The sequence below is a fragment of the Octopus bimaculoides genome, chromosome 27 (genome assembly GCF_046866305.1).
Source record: "Octopus bimaculoides isolate indiv1 chromosome 27, ASM4686630v1, whole genome shotgun sequence".
Classification (NCBI taxonomy): Eukaryota; Metazoa; Mollusca; class Cephalopoda; order Octopoda; family Octopodidae; genus Octopus; species Octopus bimaculoides.
In genome coordinates, this window is record NC_142954.1 from 430,672 (window position 1) to 449,731 (window position 19,060).

The 19,060-nt window shown below is 35.8% G+C and overlaps 1 protein-coding gene across 48 annotated transcripts in view; it reads right to left on the reverse strand.

Moving 5' to 3' along the window:
- The window catches only part of LOC106870520 (CCR4-NOT transcription complex subunit 2), a 45,667-nt gene that overhangs the window by 23,275 nt on the left and 3,332 nt on the right, over positions 1 to 19,060 (reverse strand). For 13 of the 48 annotated variants that reach the window (XM_089343280.1, XM_089343276.1, XM_089343269.1 and 10 more), the window contains exons 2-4: positions 2,735 to 2,770; positions 1,599 to 1,767; positions 295 to 360 (exon numbers count right to left, since the gene is read on the reverse strand). In XM_089343280.1, the coding sequence (XP_089199406.1) occupies positions 295 to 360; positions 1,599 to 1,703 (171 nt within the window). In that variant the 5' untranslated portion in view covers positions 1,704 to 1,767; positions 2,735 to 2,770. Of the gene's footprint in view, positions 1 to 294; positions 361 to 1,598; positions 1,768 to 2,734; positions 2,771 to 3,731; positions 3,805 to 5,505; positions 5,626 to 5,799; positions 6,029 to 6,623; positions 6,880 to 11,584; positions 11,735 to 19,060 lie in introns of those variants that run through there. The other 35 variants (XM_089343277.1, XM_089343270.1, XM_089343264.1 and 32 more) reach the window with 20 other exon arrangements.

Genomic DNA, 19,060 nt, shown 5'->3' on the forward strand with positions numbered 1-19,060 from the left:
TATAATTATTAAGGTGATGAGCTGGCAGAATTGTTAGCACGCTGGGCAAAATGCTTTCAGGATCAATAAATTAAGAACCAGCAAAACACTGGGGGCCAATGCAATCCACTAGTCCTCTCCCCCAAAATTTCCCTCTTGGTTACGAAAACAGCTTTAATAAATGTTATTAAGTAAATTCATTGCATTGCTTTCCTAACAAAAGGCTTTTTAAATAAAGATTTTTTTTTACAACTATGTTGGTTGTTAAATGAATGCCATTTTAAAAACTATTTAAATGTTCAGAAGAAATCTTACCTCTTTGTCAGGTCTAAAAATTGGGGGCATATAAAAACTAGGTTCATCCTCCTCATCATAAAAAGTCTGGAAGAAAAAAAATTTCAATTAACAAATAAAAAGAATGGCAGTTATTTTCTATTTGCCACAAGGGCAATGGAGGAGGAGGGTATTATGAGGACAAATTACAAGAAAGGGAAAAAAGGATGCTGAAGAAAATGGTGGTTTTTATAGAAATGAGGAGAAAAGAATTTCTGTGTGTGTGTATCCACCCTGACACCTCATCTCCACCATCCTTGATACCCCTATGTACCTCTTCTATGTCAAGACACCTGTCTCTGCTCCTCAATTTCATGTAGCAGGTGTCTGCCAATAACATTTATGTAGGTAAGTGATCTTTGTCCCCTATCAAGAGATGGAAGTCTCTAAATTATAACCTCTGATACAGTCAGGGGTTCAGCACAATAACAGCAACCAACAAACATTATTCTGTATTGAATGATTATCCTAGAAATGAGTGGAGTGTATCCCCAAAATCTCCTCTTTGGTCTTATGCTCAAACCAGATGTCTTCAGTCCTTATGAGTAACCTGGTCTATACATTCTTCATTATCACTCATTTTTACATCAGCTTTTCTTCGCTGGCATGGGTTGGATGCATCATCACAGTCTGAGCCACAATTTATTTGATGTTATCTGCTTAAACAGGTTAGGAGATCACTTCTCTCGTACATTTTAAGCCTGGTATAATTTCTACCATCAGATGCCTTTTCTAACACCAACCACTTTACAGAGTAATTGTGAGTAATGGAAGAGGGAGTGGAGGTAGAATGTAATGAGAGAAAGATAGGGTGTCCATTTCGGCAAAAGGCCCAGATGGAGAAATATATATTAGTGACGGAAGCAGTATTAATATGGGGATGTAATACTTATCCCCACTTAAATATGGATGTCCTTAGAATAAACTTTACTGTGGTAGTTACCAGGAGAGAAATTCCCATACTAGCCTTTTGGTGCAAAATGCACTCTTTAACCTCCATCATTGTTTTCATGCTTGCAAACGTGTATCGCCAATTAACACATTGGGTTATCAAATAAATTCATTTGTTTCTTTCCAATGTTATTTCAATTCACACAAAAGATATTTTAATCATAGCATTTTATGGGGTTTAAAAAAAAAAAATTTTGTAGCTATATTCTTCCTCTACAACTTTTGTTTAATGAAATTTGAATGAATGAATGAATACCTCTTCACAGACACTTTGGTGAAGTGACTAACATGGTTCCAAGACTAGAACTGAAATTAAGAAACTAAGCACTGGTTACCTTTCTGGCTTTAGGTGGTTGTTGCTGCTGCTGTTGTTGTTGCTGCTGCTGCTGCGATGGTGGTGGCGGCTGCTGCTGTGGTTGCTGCTGCTGTAGTCCAATCATATTTGGAGTTGTGTTGCTACCAGCAGATAAGTCACCTGTTTCTCCTTTTCTTTCTAAAGGATATCTGGAAGAAATAGCATTTAAGATGGCCACATTTAGAATTGGTTTTATATTTTCTTTATTTGTGAATTAAGGCTACCATTGGTTTCATGGTGGCTTTAATTCACAAATGAAGAAATTAAACATCCTCCAATGTTGAGCACTCATTTCCTCGTTCTACATCTACGTATATTACACACACAAAGACACATTCTCATCTTTTACTCGTTTCAGTCACCTTCAAGGGATTTTTTTTAGTCACACAAATCAAGCCTGGGACTTAGATTTTAAGCTTAGCATTTATTCTATTGGTCTTTTTTGCCAAACCGCTAAGTTACAATGGTATAAACACAATGCCAGTTGTCAAATGGTGGGGGGAGGGCAAACAGACACACACATATATATATATATATACATATACACGACAGGCTTCTTTCAGTTTCCATCTACTAAATCTGCTCACAAGGCTTTGGTCAGCCAGAGGGTATAGTTGAAGACACTTGCCCAAGGTGTCACACAGTGGGACTGAACCCAGAACCACGTGGTTGGGAAGCAATTCTAGCCACACCTGTACCTGCTTGCACATGCAAGAAAACAAAGTATGAAAAAAAATATATTGCATGGCTGGCTGTACAGTTAAGATGTTCGAATCACAACCACATGGTTTCAGGTTCAGTCCCACTGTATGGCACCATGGCCCCAGTGGCTTCTGCTACAGCTTGGAGCCAATCAAAATGTGGGCTGATTTAGTAGAGGGAAACACACAGAAGCCCATCATCATCATCACATGAGGTATTGAAAATCTTGTTGAATGTTGGGAAGAAGTTGTAAACAACAAGGGTGAATACATTGTTGATTAATTAGTTGTTATTTTTTATCAAACCTTTTAAAAAATTTTAATTTAATAAAACGGTGGGAACTTAGTTGCCAACCCAATATTATAAAGAGATGCACTCTCTCCCAGTCCCTTACAAAAATGGCATTATACTTACTGAGCATTCCAGGAAAAGTGGTCAGCTCCAAATCTTCTGTAGATAGAAGAAGAAAAAGAAATTTAGTAAACAATTCTAAGTAAAAATATACAAAAAGTCACTGAATCAATACATTTTAAAAAAAACTTTTGATCTCTTCTTCAGAGATAAAAGTGTTTTCTTTTGATATTTGTATCTATTCAGTAACCCTTGAACGGCAGACTAAGCCATTCAAACTTTCCAGGTGGAGAAAAAAAAAATATTTTGTAGTTTTTAGTTACATCTATTTGCTTTAAGCCTTTAGCATTTAAGCAGGCTTTATCCAGCCCAAACATTCTGATTTATGTTCAAACTGGTCAGATTCAGCCTCTCACACCTATCCTACAATGTTGTTTGAAAAATAAACAATCACATCAAAATCTTGAAGCTGCAAGATAATGAATGGTTAATTAAAACAACACGAGTAAATAAGCATTAATTCCACTGAGTAATCTGAATGCCAAAGCCTGTCGTATGTGGGTCTATTACTGACCCCTCTGGCCTGGACATTGCCTGATGGTTGCAGACAAATGTTGCAGCAAGGTAAGCGATGTCCTTTGTTTCCAATGTTCTGTGAAAACCTGTCTGACCACGAAACAGTTGAGGGTTAATGACAGGAAGGCATCCGGCCACAGAAAATCAATCTCAACATATTCAAACTTATGCAAAAGTGGTAAAGTGGATGTTAAAACAATGACAATGGTGGTGACTGCTTCTCCACAATATTCCAGGCCCTGTGCTTTCATGAAAAAAAATCATGAAGCAAACGTTAATCCAGTCTACGAAGTGTATCCAGGATGAGGTTTAATGCTTGTTAAAAATTATTATTATTACATGTGAAAATCAAAATATTTAAGATTTGCCAAAGTGTATTTTAGACTTTGCTTAGTAGAAATCATAAACAATATCAGCTGTTAGTAAATATTTGTAATAATTGACTAAATATTTGTTTGTTATTCAGCACCAGGTAATAACTCACATTTAGCTTTCATTTGGCACTTTTTTCTGAATAGTCGTTGACCAAAAACAAGGCTACTATGAAAGGTACGAATGTAAAATGGATATCAAAATACATATGTGTTAACTCCATGAACACAGGATTACACTAAGTCAAATGTTGCAATGATTATTTATAAGAATGATTAAGACTATGGAGATGGATAAGGGAACAAATACAAACAAATGTAAAAAGGGAAGAAAAAAAATCGATAACCGGAAAGATAGTTGGTGATAATGCTATTTAGCTCCAGGTCAACCTTGTCTGAGCAGCTCTATAATCAGAGGCGTTCCAGTCATGACTATCTCATCAATTATGTATCTAGGACTGTTTTGCCCAACATATTACTTCTTATTCATTCAACAGTAGGGTTAGCTCCCTCGTTAGTGAGCCAGGTGGTTATATTGGTTTTACGACTATATATACATATATATGTGCGCGCGCGCACCGTCCATGTTAATACACGCAGATCTACTAATCAATGGTCTAATTAATCAATGTATAGAACACAAAACGCGAACTCCTAACAATATAAGGTTCCCCAACCCTGCAAGCCCCAAAGCCATTTATATTTCACACTGGACACATAAACAATCAATCCCATGATCTTGTTAGGTTTATTTCTATGAACGAACAGAGAAGCAATGAAAGACAATGTTTATTTTATGATTTTCTGTGTGAAGTGAATCCAGAACAAACGAGCAGACATCGTCAACCGTTCTCAGCTCACCACATCGACCGAGAGCCAGCATAAGAGCCTCTTTACGTGGACGACCGATCTGCTAGAAATAGTAACCAAATTTCCCTAAAATCACACTCCGACGAAGTAAACAAAAAAAAAACAACCATATTTATTCGTGATTAAGTCACACCTTTAATTCAGTATTACGTCTCAGTACAAAATTCCCCCCCACTTCATAGTTTTAGCGTTACCTCGTGTATATTTGCGCCCTAGTTTTTTTGTTTTGTTTTCACTATAAAACAGTACGACTTAACCAGTAAATACGGTACATTGGATAATTTAGACAAGGAAGAATACATTGTGATCTTATATAAATAAAAACCGGACTGCCATAGCTAGAATACCTTCGATCATAAGCTGACCTGGTGCTAAACAACTCACAGCCAGTCGTTACTCGAGTAAATACGATTTCCTACATAAACTTGAAACCGGAAATTCTCTAGATTTTCCTCTCACTGTTTTTCCTATCTCAGTGGCCTAAAAGGAAAACATAAGCTACCAGCACTGAGTGAAACCAACGAAATTAAAGAGAGACTTGGCTGGAACCGTCGTCTTAACTCTTAATTTAGGAACAAGGCCACACTCGTTGCAAATGAGACGGTGGTCTTTCTCCCAGAACCAGAGAGAGGGGGTGTGCAGTTGTAATTAACACTGCACAAGACAAAAGCATTGATTCATAAAAACTTGTTGAGTATTTTAAAATAGAAATAAAAGTACGTTTTTTTTTTTTTTTGTACGAGTGTTCTTGATAGAAGCAGGTGTAGAAAAGATTAAATATTTCTGAAATTTTAGAGAATAACTATTTAAAATGGGGACGTGAGGTTTAGAATTGCAGAAAGAGAAAATGTCATAGTGACTAAAAAAAATAAATAAATAAAAATGAAGTCCTAATTGCGAAGAAATAGGGTGATGTGTGATAGTCATGTAAGAAATATTTCGCCTGGACAAAATTACATACATACATACATAAGACACATGGTCTGAAATCTAAAGTGGGATAATTAATACGCTCACAATTAGCCGAGCATCACCAAGTTTCACGAGCCTGGTTCGATTCCCGTCTGCATTCCGTTTCACTCTATGTTGCTGATGTTCTCGCAAAAGGCGTGAATATCACACGAGCTTATATTTATTTCCCTTCCGCCGTGTAAATTCCTGCAAAGTCTCGTGTCTAACTTTACTATTATTATTAAAAATCAATAACAATAATCTTAATAGGAGCTACAATGATAATTTAGTTTCGGATAACTGTGATAATTGTAATGGCTCTAACGAAGATAGAAAGAAAGAAAAGAAAAGAAGACCCACCACCGGTTCAGGTTCAATAGATTAAATTCACCATCAGCACCAACAACACCATCATTAAACTACACCAGATTATTTCTATTTACCGATTAAAAACACACACTGAGATGCGAGCGGAATCGTGTGTATTATATATATACGTATACATAAAGAAATAGTAAATATGTTGATTGTGTTAGCACGAAAGTGAACATTCTACGACTACACAAAAAGAGAAAGAGAGAGAACAGAGACAGGGAGGAGGTGGTGGAGCGAAACGAGATTGGGGGAGACACAGAAAAAGGAACACCACCACAACACATACACTAAAGGGGAAACGAGAGACAGGCACAGAACATATATACAGGGGGAAAAAACAACAAACAATTTAACAAGCACACGCACACAACTGCGAGGAACAATATCGACAAAGAGAGCAACACGAAACGAAATAAACAATTTAATATATTACACACACTAAATCGCCAACATTTACGAACCGAGATTATAAATTTATATATAAATATATATACATATATATATATTCTATCCAAAGCGGTTTTTAACCCAATATATAGCTTTATTTGCTTCAAGATCCACCATCCTCCCACAAAAAGATGTGTGTGTGTGTGTGCGAAGAAAAAAGAACGATATACATACAAGATAGGTAAAAGAAAAAACAGAAAAATATACAGATTATGTGTATGTCGATAAATATAAATATAATGTAAGAATGTATATAGTTACATTTATGCGTGCGTGTGAGTATGCAAAGTACTACAAAAGAAAAAAGCAGAAAGAAAAGCAGGGAGGCATGCCCCCCCCCCCCTGGAGCATGTTTTAAATACCTGGAATCATGAAGGAAGGTGCTTTGTGTTTAAAGTATCACAAAAAAAGTGTCGCTTGTTGCAGGTGAAACAGTAGAAAGTTGGGCGGAATGGCTCTGGTTAAACAACGAAGATGTTGAAGTGAAAGATAGAGAAATTCGACTCTAACTGTTTGGGGTAACTCAATAAGAACGAAGACAATACCTCACTCACACGCAAAGATAATACACATACATATATATATTCATACATATAAAGATGTATGGTTGCATACTACGCGTGTATAATATATATATATATATATATATATATATATATATATATAAATATATATGAGGATGTGTATAATAAATATTATATAATATATATATTTATAGAAGATTGTCAAGTTAAAATGATTTACGAAGACAACCGGAAGTACTCTTATAACTCAAACTAGACGGAACCGGAAATAGAGCATGGAAGAAGGCTTTTTTAAATGGTGGGGGTAAGAGGAAAATAAAATGAAAACAACTCGATTAGCAGGGGGGGGTCCAGTTTACACCGAAAAAAATTAAAGGGGGTGGAGGACGTTGTAGCATATTTTTTTAATAAATAAAATAATCGTTAGCGTAATGATAACGATGATTGAATAATTAGCGGAAAATGAAAGTAGAGACAAGAATAAGCTTTGTGGAGTGTCTTGAATGATGGGAAATAATAGACAGATAGGAAATTATGGACGAGGAGCGAGTTAGAATGGCAACTCTATTTTTATTGTCTTGTGTAGTCAGATGATGAAATCTCGTATCGATTTCGACAAATGAGAGTTCCAGTTGTTCCGTGAATAAAACTACCTTATTCTTTGTATAAGTGGCTGAGTACTCTACGGAAACTTATAGCGACAAAGGTAATCTTCGGGAAGACTCAACGTCACACTGTGTGATAAGACAAGGATGTGTCTAATTACAGTTGAAATTTATAACAAACGGGCTTCCGCGTTGTTTTCGTCGATCCAGGATATAATAGAAGGGTGACACAGTAGGATCGATACCGGAACCATGCGAGTGAGAAATGAATTCAGTGCCATGCTACGTACTGAAATTTGATTACGAATAGTAGCATAGCCAGCTAAACACACACACACACAGGTAGAAAGAGAGAGAGAGATAGATAGATTGGACAGACAAACAGACTGACAGACAGACACAGATAGATAGATAGATATAGATAGACAGACAGATTGGACAGATAGATAGATCGATAGATAGATAGACAGGCAGATAGATTGGACAAATAGATAATCAGATAGACACACTCAGACATAGAAATTGAGGCGATAATTTATAACCCTGCCTATGTGTGTTTGTATGTAAATCTGTGTGTATATATACATATGTATATACATGTATGTATGTCGGAGTCTTTGCCACCATCATGTATTTCTCCCTTTCTTGTTCCCTTTCCCCTCACACTTTTCATCCATGCTCACCCTTAAAATGTGGGACAGCTCTGGAACCATCCCCTGCACACAAAACCTCATCATCTTCCTATTAGTCACTAACCTTCTCTCTCTCTCTCTCTCTCTTTTGTCCTTTCCTTATCACCTCCAGGGTCAACAGGGTCAACCTTGTTACTCTCCACTACCATCATGTTCTTTTTATTATACCTTACCCTCCTTTATCACCCTGCCTAGAATCATCACATCCCGAACCACTTTCGGCCCTTAGTCTTGGGAGTTGTAAGACAACCTCACTGATGCCAATGCCACCAAAGAAAGCCTATTGCTTTAAGCGTTAGTATAAGCATCCAGCTGCAGAAACATGCCAAAGCAGATACTGGAGCAGAATGCAGGCCCACAACTCGTACGATCCAATTAAACCATTCAACCCATGGAAGACAGATATTAAATAATAATAATCATCATCATCATATTTATTATAACATCCACTTTTCTTTCCTTGCAAAGATCATATGGATCTTTGTTGTGGCAGATTTTCTATTGCCAGATGCCATTCATGTCACAAAGCCTCACCTGTTTCCAGACATGTTTTCACAGAGGATTGGAAACTCATTTAATGGGATATCAACACACACACACACACACACGCACGCACAATGGTCTTCTTCCAGTTTCTGTCTACCATATCCATTCAAATGGTTTTGGTCGACCAAGGGCTACAGTAGAAGACACTTGCCCAATGTGCCAGACAGTGGGCCTGACCCCAGGCATCTCAAACACACAGCTCACACCTGCACTTGTCTTTTGAAATTCCCTTCTCAGCAAATCGTGCAGTAGCTCTACACTTTCGATATGTGTAATGAAAACTTGAAAAACAGGTAAAGGTTAGAAGCAGGAAGCACTTCTGATTGTAGAACAATACTTGAGCAATAATTATTGTCTGAATCCATATTGTCATGGGAAAAACGGATGTGAAAACCATGGACAAATGTGAGCCAACAGAAATATGTTTAACCAGTGGCACAAAGAAGAAGACAAGTAAAGGTCTATTAAATACCATATAAGATAAACAAATATTTGATTTATAGAAATTATCTCTTGTCTGTTCTTTTTTTTTTTATTTTTACTTGTTTCAGCCATTCGACTGTGGCCATGCCGGGGCACTACCTTGAAGGGTTTTAGTCAAACAAATCAACCTCAGGACTTATCTTTGTTTTTAAGCCTAGTACTTATTCTGTCGACCTCTTCTGCTGAACCACTAAGTTACAGAGACATAAACACACCAACACCAGTTGTTAAGCAGTGGTGAGGAGACACACACAGACACAAAGACACACACACATAGATATATACATTATATATTCTGGGTTTCTTTCAGTTTCCATCTAACAAACTACAAAATCCACTCACAAGGCTAGAGTTGATATATATAAATATATATATATATATATACGACAGGCTTCTTTCAGTTGCTCCTGCGAACCAAAATAAAATTTGGGATTTACGGAGGGTCAAAGTTGGTAACAGAAACAGGACATACAACAAACCAAATGAAACGAGAACAAAGAGGGAGGGCCGTTTGGCCAGGACAAGCAAGGTAAGGTAGCAAACTCTGGAAGAAGATTCTTTGATAAGAGAAAAGATAGGAAAGGAGACAGATAAGAATGCGTCTGGACTGTGTGACAGACCGAATGAAAAGATAGATGACCACGTGAGGAAAGGAAAGATGGAACACCGCTTTGAAGAATTTGGAGTCAAATGAATCAGCCCAGGACGTTTTTTTTTAAGTTTGGTACTTATTCCATCAGAGTGTTTTTGCCAAACTGCTAAGTTACAGGGACCAATGACATGGATTTTGACAACAAAGACAGAAGAGAAATACCATATTTGTTTCTATTTATATCAATATGTGTATTTATATTTATAATGTAATATTTTTAAACCCATGTTGATAAGCAACTTTGGATATATATAAAAAAAAAGACACTTCATGTAGAACTCAAAGAACAAAGACAGAAACAGGTGCATTAATGCATGCATGCACGCATGCACACGTACACACACACGTACACACGCACACCAAAACAGCTTCTTTTCAACATATCAAATTTCAATTCAAACACCTACCTACATTTGAACTATTGACCTGCAGATAATAATGTTTACTCACCCTCCTATAATTTATCATACACTTTTCTTTCCTCTCACTCATCCTACCACTCTATATATTTCCCTCCCTCTCCAATCCCTCTTGCTGCTCTCTATTTCTCCTTTCTATTTATCTTTCTCCCCTTTACCTTCACCTTTTCTTTGTTTATTCTTGTTGTTTTCTTATTCTATTCATTTTACTTTATTTAATCTCTCTGTACGACTTTCACAATATTATTTGTAACACAAGTTATCAATCCTGGCCCAACGCTTGTCACCTGTTTGCTTTCTCTAATCTGTAACCACAAACCAAACAACCTTATCTCTATCTGTCCATCAATACATTGAATTCAATGTACTTAATAGCTTTTCTTAATTTTCTGCATGTTAATTACAAAAATAACATTCAGTTTTTGAGAAATCAATAAGAATAATAACAGACACAGGCATGGCTGTGTGGAAAGAAACTTGCTTCCCAAGCACATCATTCCAGGTTCAGTCTCACTGCTTGGCACCTTGGGCAAGTATCTTATACTGTAGCCTTGTGGGTGGATTTGGTAGACAGAAACTGAAAGAAGCTTGTCGTGTGTGTGTGTGTGCTCAAGCCTTTACCACTGCTTAACAGCCAGTGTTGGTGTGTTTATGTTCCAGTAACTTAGCATGGGCAACTGCTGGTCTTTCATCAACAATTTTGTCCAAACTCGTGCCTCAGAGGGGAACTTTCTAGGTGCAATGCCATGGTCATTCATGACCAAAAGTGGGGTCTTTACCCTTTTATCTTGCAGTTTCAAAATTGTGATGATATGATTGTTTACTTTTAGAATGATATTGTAAGGTTGGTGTCAGAACCCAGTTTGAAAGAAAAGCAGGTTAAATATCTGAGCTGGATATGGCCATTCTAAATGCTAAAAAGTTAATAATAAGAAGACAGAGATAGAATATGCTTAAGATATTTGGCAAAATGGAATACAGATTTGTCAGTCAAATTGTCAAGTAATACAAGGCAGAGAGTCACACTCAATGACAGGTACAGAAGCAGTACAGTAAACAGTTAGAAAGGCAGCATTAGAGAGAGAGATGTAACATGAGAGGTTTCAAATGGTCGAACCAGGCCGTGAAAGTTACGGGAAAGAGTTATTACAAAATTGATTAGGAGTTAGGATTAAGAGTAAATGATATGCAGTTTGGCTTTGTACCAGGAAGAAGTACCACTAATGTCATCTTCCTCGTGAGCTGAGATATATATAAAATTAGTGTACATTTAAGTACAAAGAGGTGAGCCATAACAGGTTGTCTAACATACTAGAAAGAACAGTCAAAAAGTCCAAACCACATTTAAAAGCAATTTCAAAGGGAATGAAAAATACAAACATATATATTCACAAACACACACCCATGTATGTTTTCTAAAATAATGTAGCAAAAGAGCATGAAGCATAGTCCTGTCACACCCTGGGACCACCCTATTCAATCCAAAATGAATATCACAAAAATCTTAATTCCAATTTGAAAATAGCTTGATAATAATTTGATTTTGTTGTCTATTTTGAAGGCTTCAAGATGGCTGTCATCCTGTTTCAATACAGGATGATGACATATTCACTGCAGTATGCACTTCCTGTCTACTCACTTCCATTTCATGAAGAGGACTACAAATTTTAATGTTGACATTTTTTTTTTCTCTTTCAGACAAATGCAGAGATTTACAGAGTACTTTTGGAGTTTTGAGGAATGCGTAAAGGAAACCCAAGTTTTCTCTACATATAAAAGAAGTAGAGAAATATATCAAGTAAAAAATATATGTTAAACAAACATTGTTGTTTAGTTGAAATGGTGAAATGAAAAAATATTGTTTGCTACAAGAAGACAAAAAAAAAAATGTCATTTTAAAAGCAATAAATATCATATTTGTGAAAATGACTATAAATTTTTATGTTAACATCTTTTTTTTTCAGGTAAAACATTCAAGTAACTGATTAGTATTTAATTAAGAACAATACTTGGATCTATTTTAAAACGGGGGCCACATTTTTCATTAATGTTTTACGTAGTGTTTTTGGTACCGAAAGACTTTCAAACTGGATATGGCCATTCTAAATGCTAAAAAGTTAATAATAAGAAGACAGAGATAGAATATGCTTAAGATATTTGGCAAAATGGAATACAGATTTGTCAGTCAAATTGTCAAGTAATACAAGGCAGAGAGTCACACTCAATGACAGGTACAGAAGCAGTACAGTAAACAGTTAGAAAGGCAGCATTAGAGAGAGAGATGTAACATGAGAGGTTTCAAATGGTCGAACCAGGCCGTGAAAGTTACGGGAAAGAGTTATTACAAAATTGATTAGGAGTTAGGATTAAGAGTAAATGATATGCAGTTTGGCTTTGTACCAGGAAGAAGTACCACTAATGTCATCTTCCTCGTGAGCTGAGATATATATAAAATTAGTGTACATTTAAGTACAAAGAGGTGAGCCATAACAGGTTGTCTAACATACTAGAAAGAACAGTCAAAAAGTCCAAACCACATTTAAAAGCAATTTCAAAGGGAATGAAAAATACAAACATATATATTCACAAACACACACCCATGTATGTTTTCTAAAATAATGTAGCAAAAGAGCATGAAGCATAGTCCTGTCACACCCTGGGACCACCCTATTCAATCCAAAATGAATATCACAAAAATCTTAATTCCAATTTGAAAATAGCTTGATAATAATTTGATTTTGTTGTCTATTTTGAAGGCTTCAAGATGGCTGTCATCCTGTTTCAATACAGGATGATGACATATTCACTGCAGTATGCACTTCCTGTCTACTCACTTCCATTTCATGAAGAGGACTACAAATTTTAATGTTGACATTTTTTTTTTCTCTTTCAGACAAATGCAGAGATTTACAGAGTACTTTTGGAGTTTTGAGGAATGCGTAAAGGAAACCCAAGTTTTCTCTACATATAAAAGAAGTAGAGAAATATATCAAGTAAAAAATATATGTTAAACAAACATTGTTGTTTAGTTGAAATGGTGAAATGAAAAAATATTGTTTGCTACAAGAAGACAAAAAAAAAAATGTCATTTTAAAAGCAATAAATATCATATTTGTGAAAATGACTATAAATTTTTATGTTAACATCTTTTTTTTTCAGGTAAAACATTCAAGTAACTGATTAGTATTTAATTAAGAACAATACTTGGATCTATTTTAAAACGGGGGCCACATTTTTCATTAATGTTTTACGTAGTGTTTTTGGTACCGAAAGACTTTCAAACTTCGTATACTTATCTATTTTGTGTTATAGAACAGAAAAATATTTTTGTATTCGAATTTATTTCATGTAAAAAATTGTCTTATTTCGATAATTTCAACCAATCACTGACAAGTATTCAGTTGTTTATATTTACTCCTTTGGCTCATTAAGCGATGTAAAGCGTATTTAATCTCCATACCTTCGTTTTATTTGCTTTTTTCATTTTAAATTTGCTTTAACCCTAACCCTCACCCTAGGGTTAGGGTTAGGGTTAGGGTTAGGGTTAATTGTTTCAGAATCGTTTGTTTATGTAGTCGGCACTTAATGTATATCGGCTGAATGGACGTCAGTGATTGGTTGAAATTACAGAAATACGACAACTTTAACATGGAATAAGTTATGGATTTCTTTTTTTTTAAAGAAGACTAAGAGAAAAAGATGTTTTATATGACACATTCTACCAGTGTTCCAAGTTTCAAAGTGTTTTGTTAATGAAAAATGTGGCCCCCGTTTTAAAAAAGATCCCAATACTTATTTAAAAATTAATTTTCAGATGTACCTGATATTTTCATTTTAAAAACCGGCATTACAAGAAAGAAAAGCACTTAAGTAACGTAGAAATATTTAGTTAACCCTTTTGAGAGACAGTGCTTTGGTATGTGTAGCCAAAAAGACCAAAGTTGTTTTTTTTTTTTTTCTGTTGAGATTGGAGTTGATGGGTGCATGTAGAAAACGAAGGATAAAATGCCTAAAACTCTTTCATTAGTTTATAAAACTATATATATATATATATTATATAGTTTGATATGATATTTACTGAAAGAACATCTCTGATTGGTTATTACACTTCAAAACATTTCATTTGGGCCAATCAAAGACAGTATATAATGAAGGTAAATAAAAGAGAAGTAGAACGGGGACGGTAAGTTAGTTCCTGCTGTCTCTCATCACCTGGCAAAAAACCTCCTCCTTCAACACTACTCCCTATTTCAGTCTTGCAAGTTACTTAATGGCCTCATTGGAACTGTCATCTTTAAGGCAGTACAAGACCAGCTAGTTCCAAGGAGCAGAAGACATTATGACATTGAAAGAAAACAGAGAGAGAGAGAAGGTGAAACATGTTAGGGGCCAGAGTCTAGAACATATCTGTGAGTGATTCAATGCAAATCAGTTGAAAGGAACTTCTCTAGAGTAGTCCAGTGTGTGCATACAGTGCTCCATCATGGGCTTCATTCAGCTTTATAGAGTGTCAGGAATTATTGTGGGCTAAAATAGTTTCTGTTCCTAAAGTGGCAATGCTAGGGATGCAGTTGTGACTATGTGAATGACGGTCTCTTCTTGTCAAGAGAAATCCTCTGAAAAATCTGTACAGGTGAAAAATGTAATTAAATTAGGGTGTTTTTTTTTTGTTTTTAAAGATAATCTCAGTTTTTTGAAACAGAAGAATACCACCAAATGAAGTGAAATTCCACTCCCAAAACAAAAAAATAGGGGTTACACCAAAATATGAAAAAATATATTTTGAACATTAGAATACAAAATTAAAAAAATAAAAAAAAAAGTTGTTATAAGGAAAAACTATTCCAAAACTCCATTAATGTGTTTTTGCAAAAAAAATCTAATTTTATTTTTTGAAGTCAAGAGAGAAGGCTGTACCCATCAGCCTAGGAAGATGGAAGAAGATATCAGTGATAGAGAATGAGGGGGTGAAAGGAAGATCTGATAAGAAAATTAGGTGAGGGCCCCCATTAACCTCATTTTCACCAAGATAGGTCGGTTGTCTTGAGCACCACACATTGACAGTCGTTCCAGTTCTTTGCCATCACCTGTAGAGTCAAACTCACGAGATAAGCTTTCACCACTTCGTCCTACATCTTCCTGGGTCTCCTACCACAAGAGGAGCTGGCATCGACTATGATCGGATGGTGTATTTTATGTGCCATTGGCATGGAAGCCAGTCAAAGCGGCACTGGCATCGGCCATGTTCGGATGGTGCTTTTTATGTGCTACCAGCACGGGGCTCACAACTACAATTTCCATTTGATTTGATTTTGATATTGCTGTTGATGTTGAGTTGATGTACTTGACTCAATAGGTCTCCTCAAGCACGGCATGTCACCCTACGATCCAAGGTACTTTTGAGTGGTCTGGTTATGCGACACTGGTGGAGGTTACAGCTATGGACTCATTGTATTTGCCTAGTCTTCTCAGTCACAGCATACCTCCAGAGGTCTCTGTCTTTTGTCATTCCCTCTGTGAGGCTCAACGTTTGATATACTCAAGTGGACTTTTCCACTTCGATCTTTGCTTTTATCAGCCACAGAAAAAGTTTACAATCCAATAATATTTTATTTTTGGTTTTTGCAACTATTATTACTGCTACCACTATCATTATGTCTACTAAATACTAGCATAAGTATTTAAATGCATTGTTATTTTGTTTCTAGAAATTTACCTTTCAAAAAGATGGTGTATTTACTTGAAGTGTGTGTGTGTGTAAATTCAAACATGCACACACATCATCATCATCAGACTATAATAAAGAAAGTTGCTAATTGGTTTGAAGTATGTAACTTTTACTTTAAAAAAAGTAATTATTGAAGTCTACTCCCTCTAGAAATATTTTTAAAAATCCTAATTGTCAGATATTTTTGTCAAAATGTGGTTTTAAACGTCCTTTTATTATTGAAGATTCCAACTACATAATTCAATTTTAATTCACTGAACGAGAGAATTGTTTTTAATGTCTTCCTTCCTTCTCTCTTTCTATTTCTTTATTTCCCACTTCTATTCCTCTTCCTCTATAACTGTCCCTTTCTCATCCTAGCACCAGTCTCTCTCCTTGCACTCTCTTTCTCTCCTAACCACCTCTATTTAACTGTTTCCATTAAAAAATATATGATCACAAATTCTCTTCTCTTCTTCTCAGTCTTTATAACTTTTCCTCATATCCTCACTGCAGTATCATTTAAAGTCTTACTCGCTTCTCTCTCCCTCTCTTTTTATTTCATCTCTTCTTTTGTTTACTGCTTTTATTATTTCAATGTCGTTAAGGTGGTCAGCTGGCAGAATCATTAGCATGCTGGACAAAAGGCTTAGCAGTATTTTACCTGTCACTATGTTCAGAGTTCATATTCTGCTGAGGTCAACTTTGCCTTTCATCTTTTTCGGGGTTGATAAATTAAGTACCAGTGAAACACCGGAGCTTCTTCCAGTTTCCGTCTACCAAGGCCACTCACAAGGCTTAGGTCGGCCCAAGGCCATAGTAGAAGACACCTGCCTATGGTGTCACAAAGTAGGACTGAACCCAGGACCATGTGGTTGGTAAGCAAACTATTTGCCACACAGCCATTGTTTAACGTCTGTTTTCCATGCTGGCATGGGTTGGACGGTTTGACTGAGGTCTAGAGAGCCAGCGGCTACACCAGGCTCCAATCTGGTCTGGCAATGTTTCTACAGCTGGATGCCCTTCCTAACGCCAACCACTCCGAGAGTGTAGTGGCTGCTTTTTACGTGCCACCGGCATAGGAGCCAGTCAGGATACACTGGCATTGGCCACATTCAGATAATCCACTCACAAATCTTTGGTTAGCACCAAGACTATAGTAGAAGACATTTGCCCAGGATGCCACACAGTAGGACTGAACCTAGAACCATGTGGTTGGGAAGCAAACTTCTTACCCAACACCCACACTTGAACCTAAACTGTTGAAAGACATTTTATAGGATATTTTATCTTCCCACCAACATTAAAAAATTTATTGCCTTTGAAAATTACTTCACTAATTAATCCCAAAAATTATAATCTTATTAATAATGACACACCTCAAGTATTTATCTATTTAACAGTAAAAAGCAATTACACTACAACAATCAGAAATAAATGTGTCACGATAAAGCTAGCTGCAATAATAGTTGCACTTTGTCGGTAATATGAAAGTTATAATACAAGGCCAATGAGTAGCACAATCTTGAGGATGAATGATTAAATACCTTGTGGTATTTAGGTACAACCATTTATGTCCTGCAATCATATCCCATTTTCACATTCTAAGCTCAAATTCTGCCACAGTTGACTTTGCCTTTCATCCTTTTGAGGTCAATAAAAAAGTGTACAAGTTGAGCAGTGGGGGTCAATGTAATCAACTTACTCCCACCCCCAAACTTGCTGGCCTTGTGCCAAAATATGAAATCATCATTATTATTATTAGTTTATCTGTCAGAGTTCTTTCGTCACACATTCTGTGACCTCTTCAGTGACTTTCTCTCCCATATGTTGCCTCTTGTCCTGTCTGTTCCATGGAAGACATTACAGAATTTATGACAAAAGAAACTAACAAATTAACTAGTAATAATAATAATAACAATAATAAGCCTTTCTACTATAGGCACAAGGCCTGTAATTTGGAGGAGGGGATAGTCGATTACATCAACCCCAAAAGGATGAAAGGCAAAGTCGACCACGGCAGAATTTGAACTCAGAATGTAAAGACAGATGAAATGCTGCTAAGCATTTTGCCTGGCGTGCTGACAATTCTGCCAGCTTACCACCTTAACAATGATAAAAACATGAAGACCAAATAAATAGTGCTTGTGTTTCATTGGCCAAAAAAAGACCATCCCCAAATATATAGATGTTTTCGATCTAGTTTGGATTCTTTGCCATCAAATTTGAATTCTTTGCAACCAAATTTGATGGCAAAGAATCCAAACCAGATCGAAAACATCTATAACAATATCTGTTTCAGCACACAATTTCACATCAGGAATCTTGCAAACACAAATACATAAACACATACAACATCATTTTAACATCCATTTTCTATGCTGGCATATATATATATATATATATATATATATATATATATATATATACATATATATATACAGAGAGAGAGAGAGAGAGAGAGAGAGAGAGAGAGAGAGAGAGAGAGAGAGATGCATAAAGAAGCAAGTCAGTCAACAATAAACAACACATACATACACATAAATTTTATTGATCTATCATTTTTTCTTTCAAGGATTCTATACAAGCCATATGCATACTAAATGCTAACGAGCCATTGATCACGGTCTCCTGGATCTTACTGAAGTGATCCACACACACACACACACACAAATGTACACAGAAACACTCAATACTGAAACTATAGCATTTGTTATTTTATCTGTTTTCTGTTTATTGTAGTAACCCAGTATGTAGTAACCCTTGCATCAACTATTTTAAAAAGCCAATAAAGAATTATTCAGACCTAATTCATCCTTGTTATTCCATTACTGTCCCCTGTCATTGCATATTTATTTCACTAATCTATTTAGAATCCTTAATCATATCAGTTATACATAAAATAAAATAATTACTATTACTTTGGTTATAATTATAATTATTTTGTTTGACTTGTGGCAAATGATAAAAATAAACATTGTTCTTATTGTCTTTGCCATGGGCAAACATTTACAATGGAGTTCCCGAAGGAATTAGAAGTTAATCGTGATTTATTTCATTAAAAAAATTTGTTTTTTAATTAATTTGCCAAGAGAAAGCTTTGGAATGTTCAGGTGTCCTTGGAGTGGAAAGAAATAAGATTTGTCTGTGGACATTTAGGCATTTTTATGC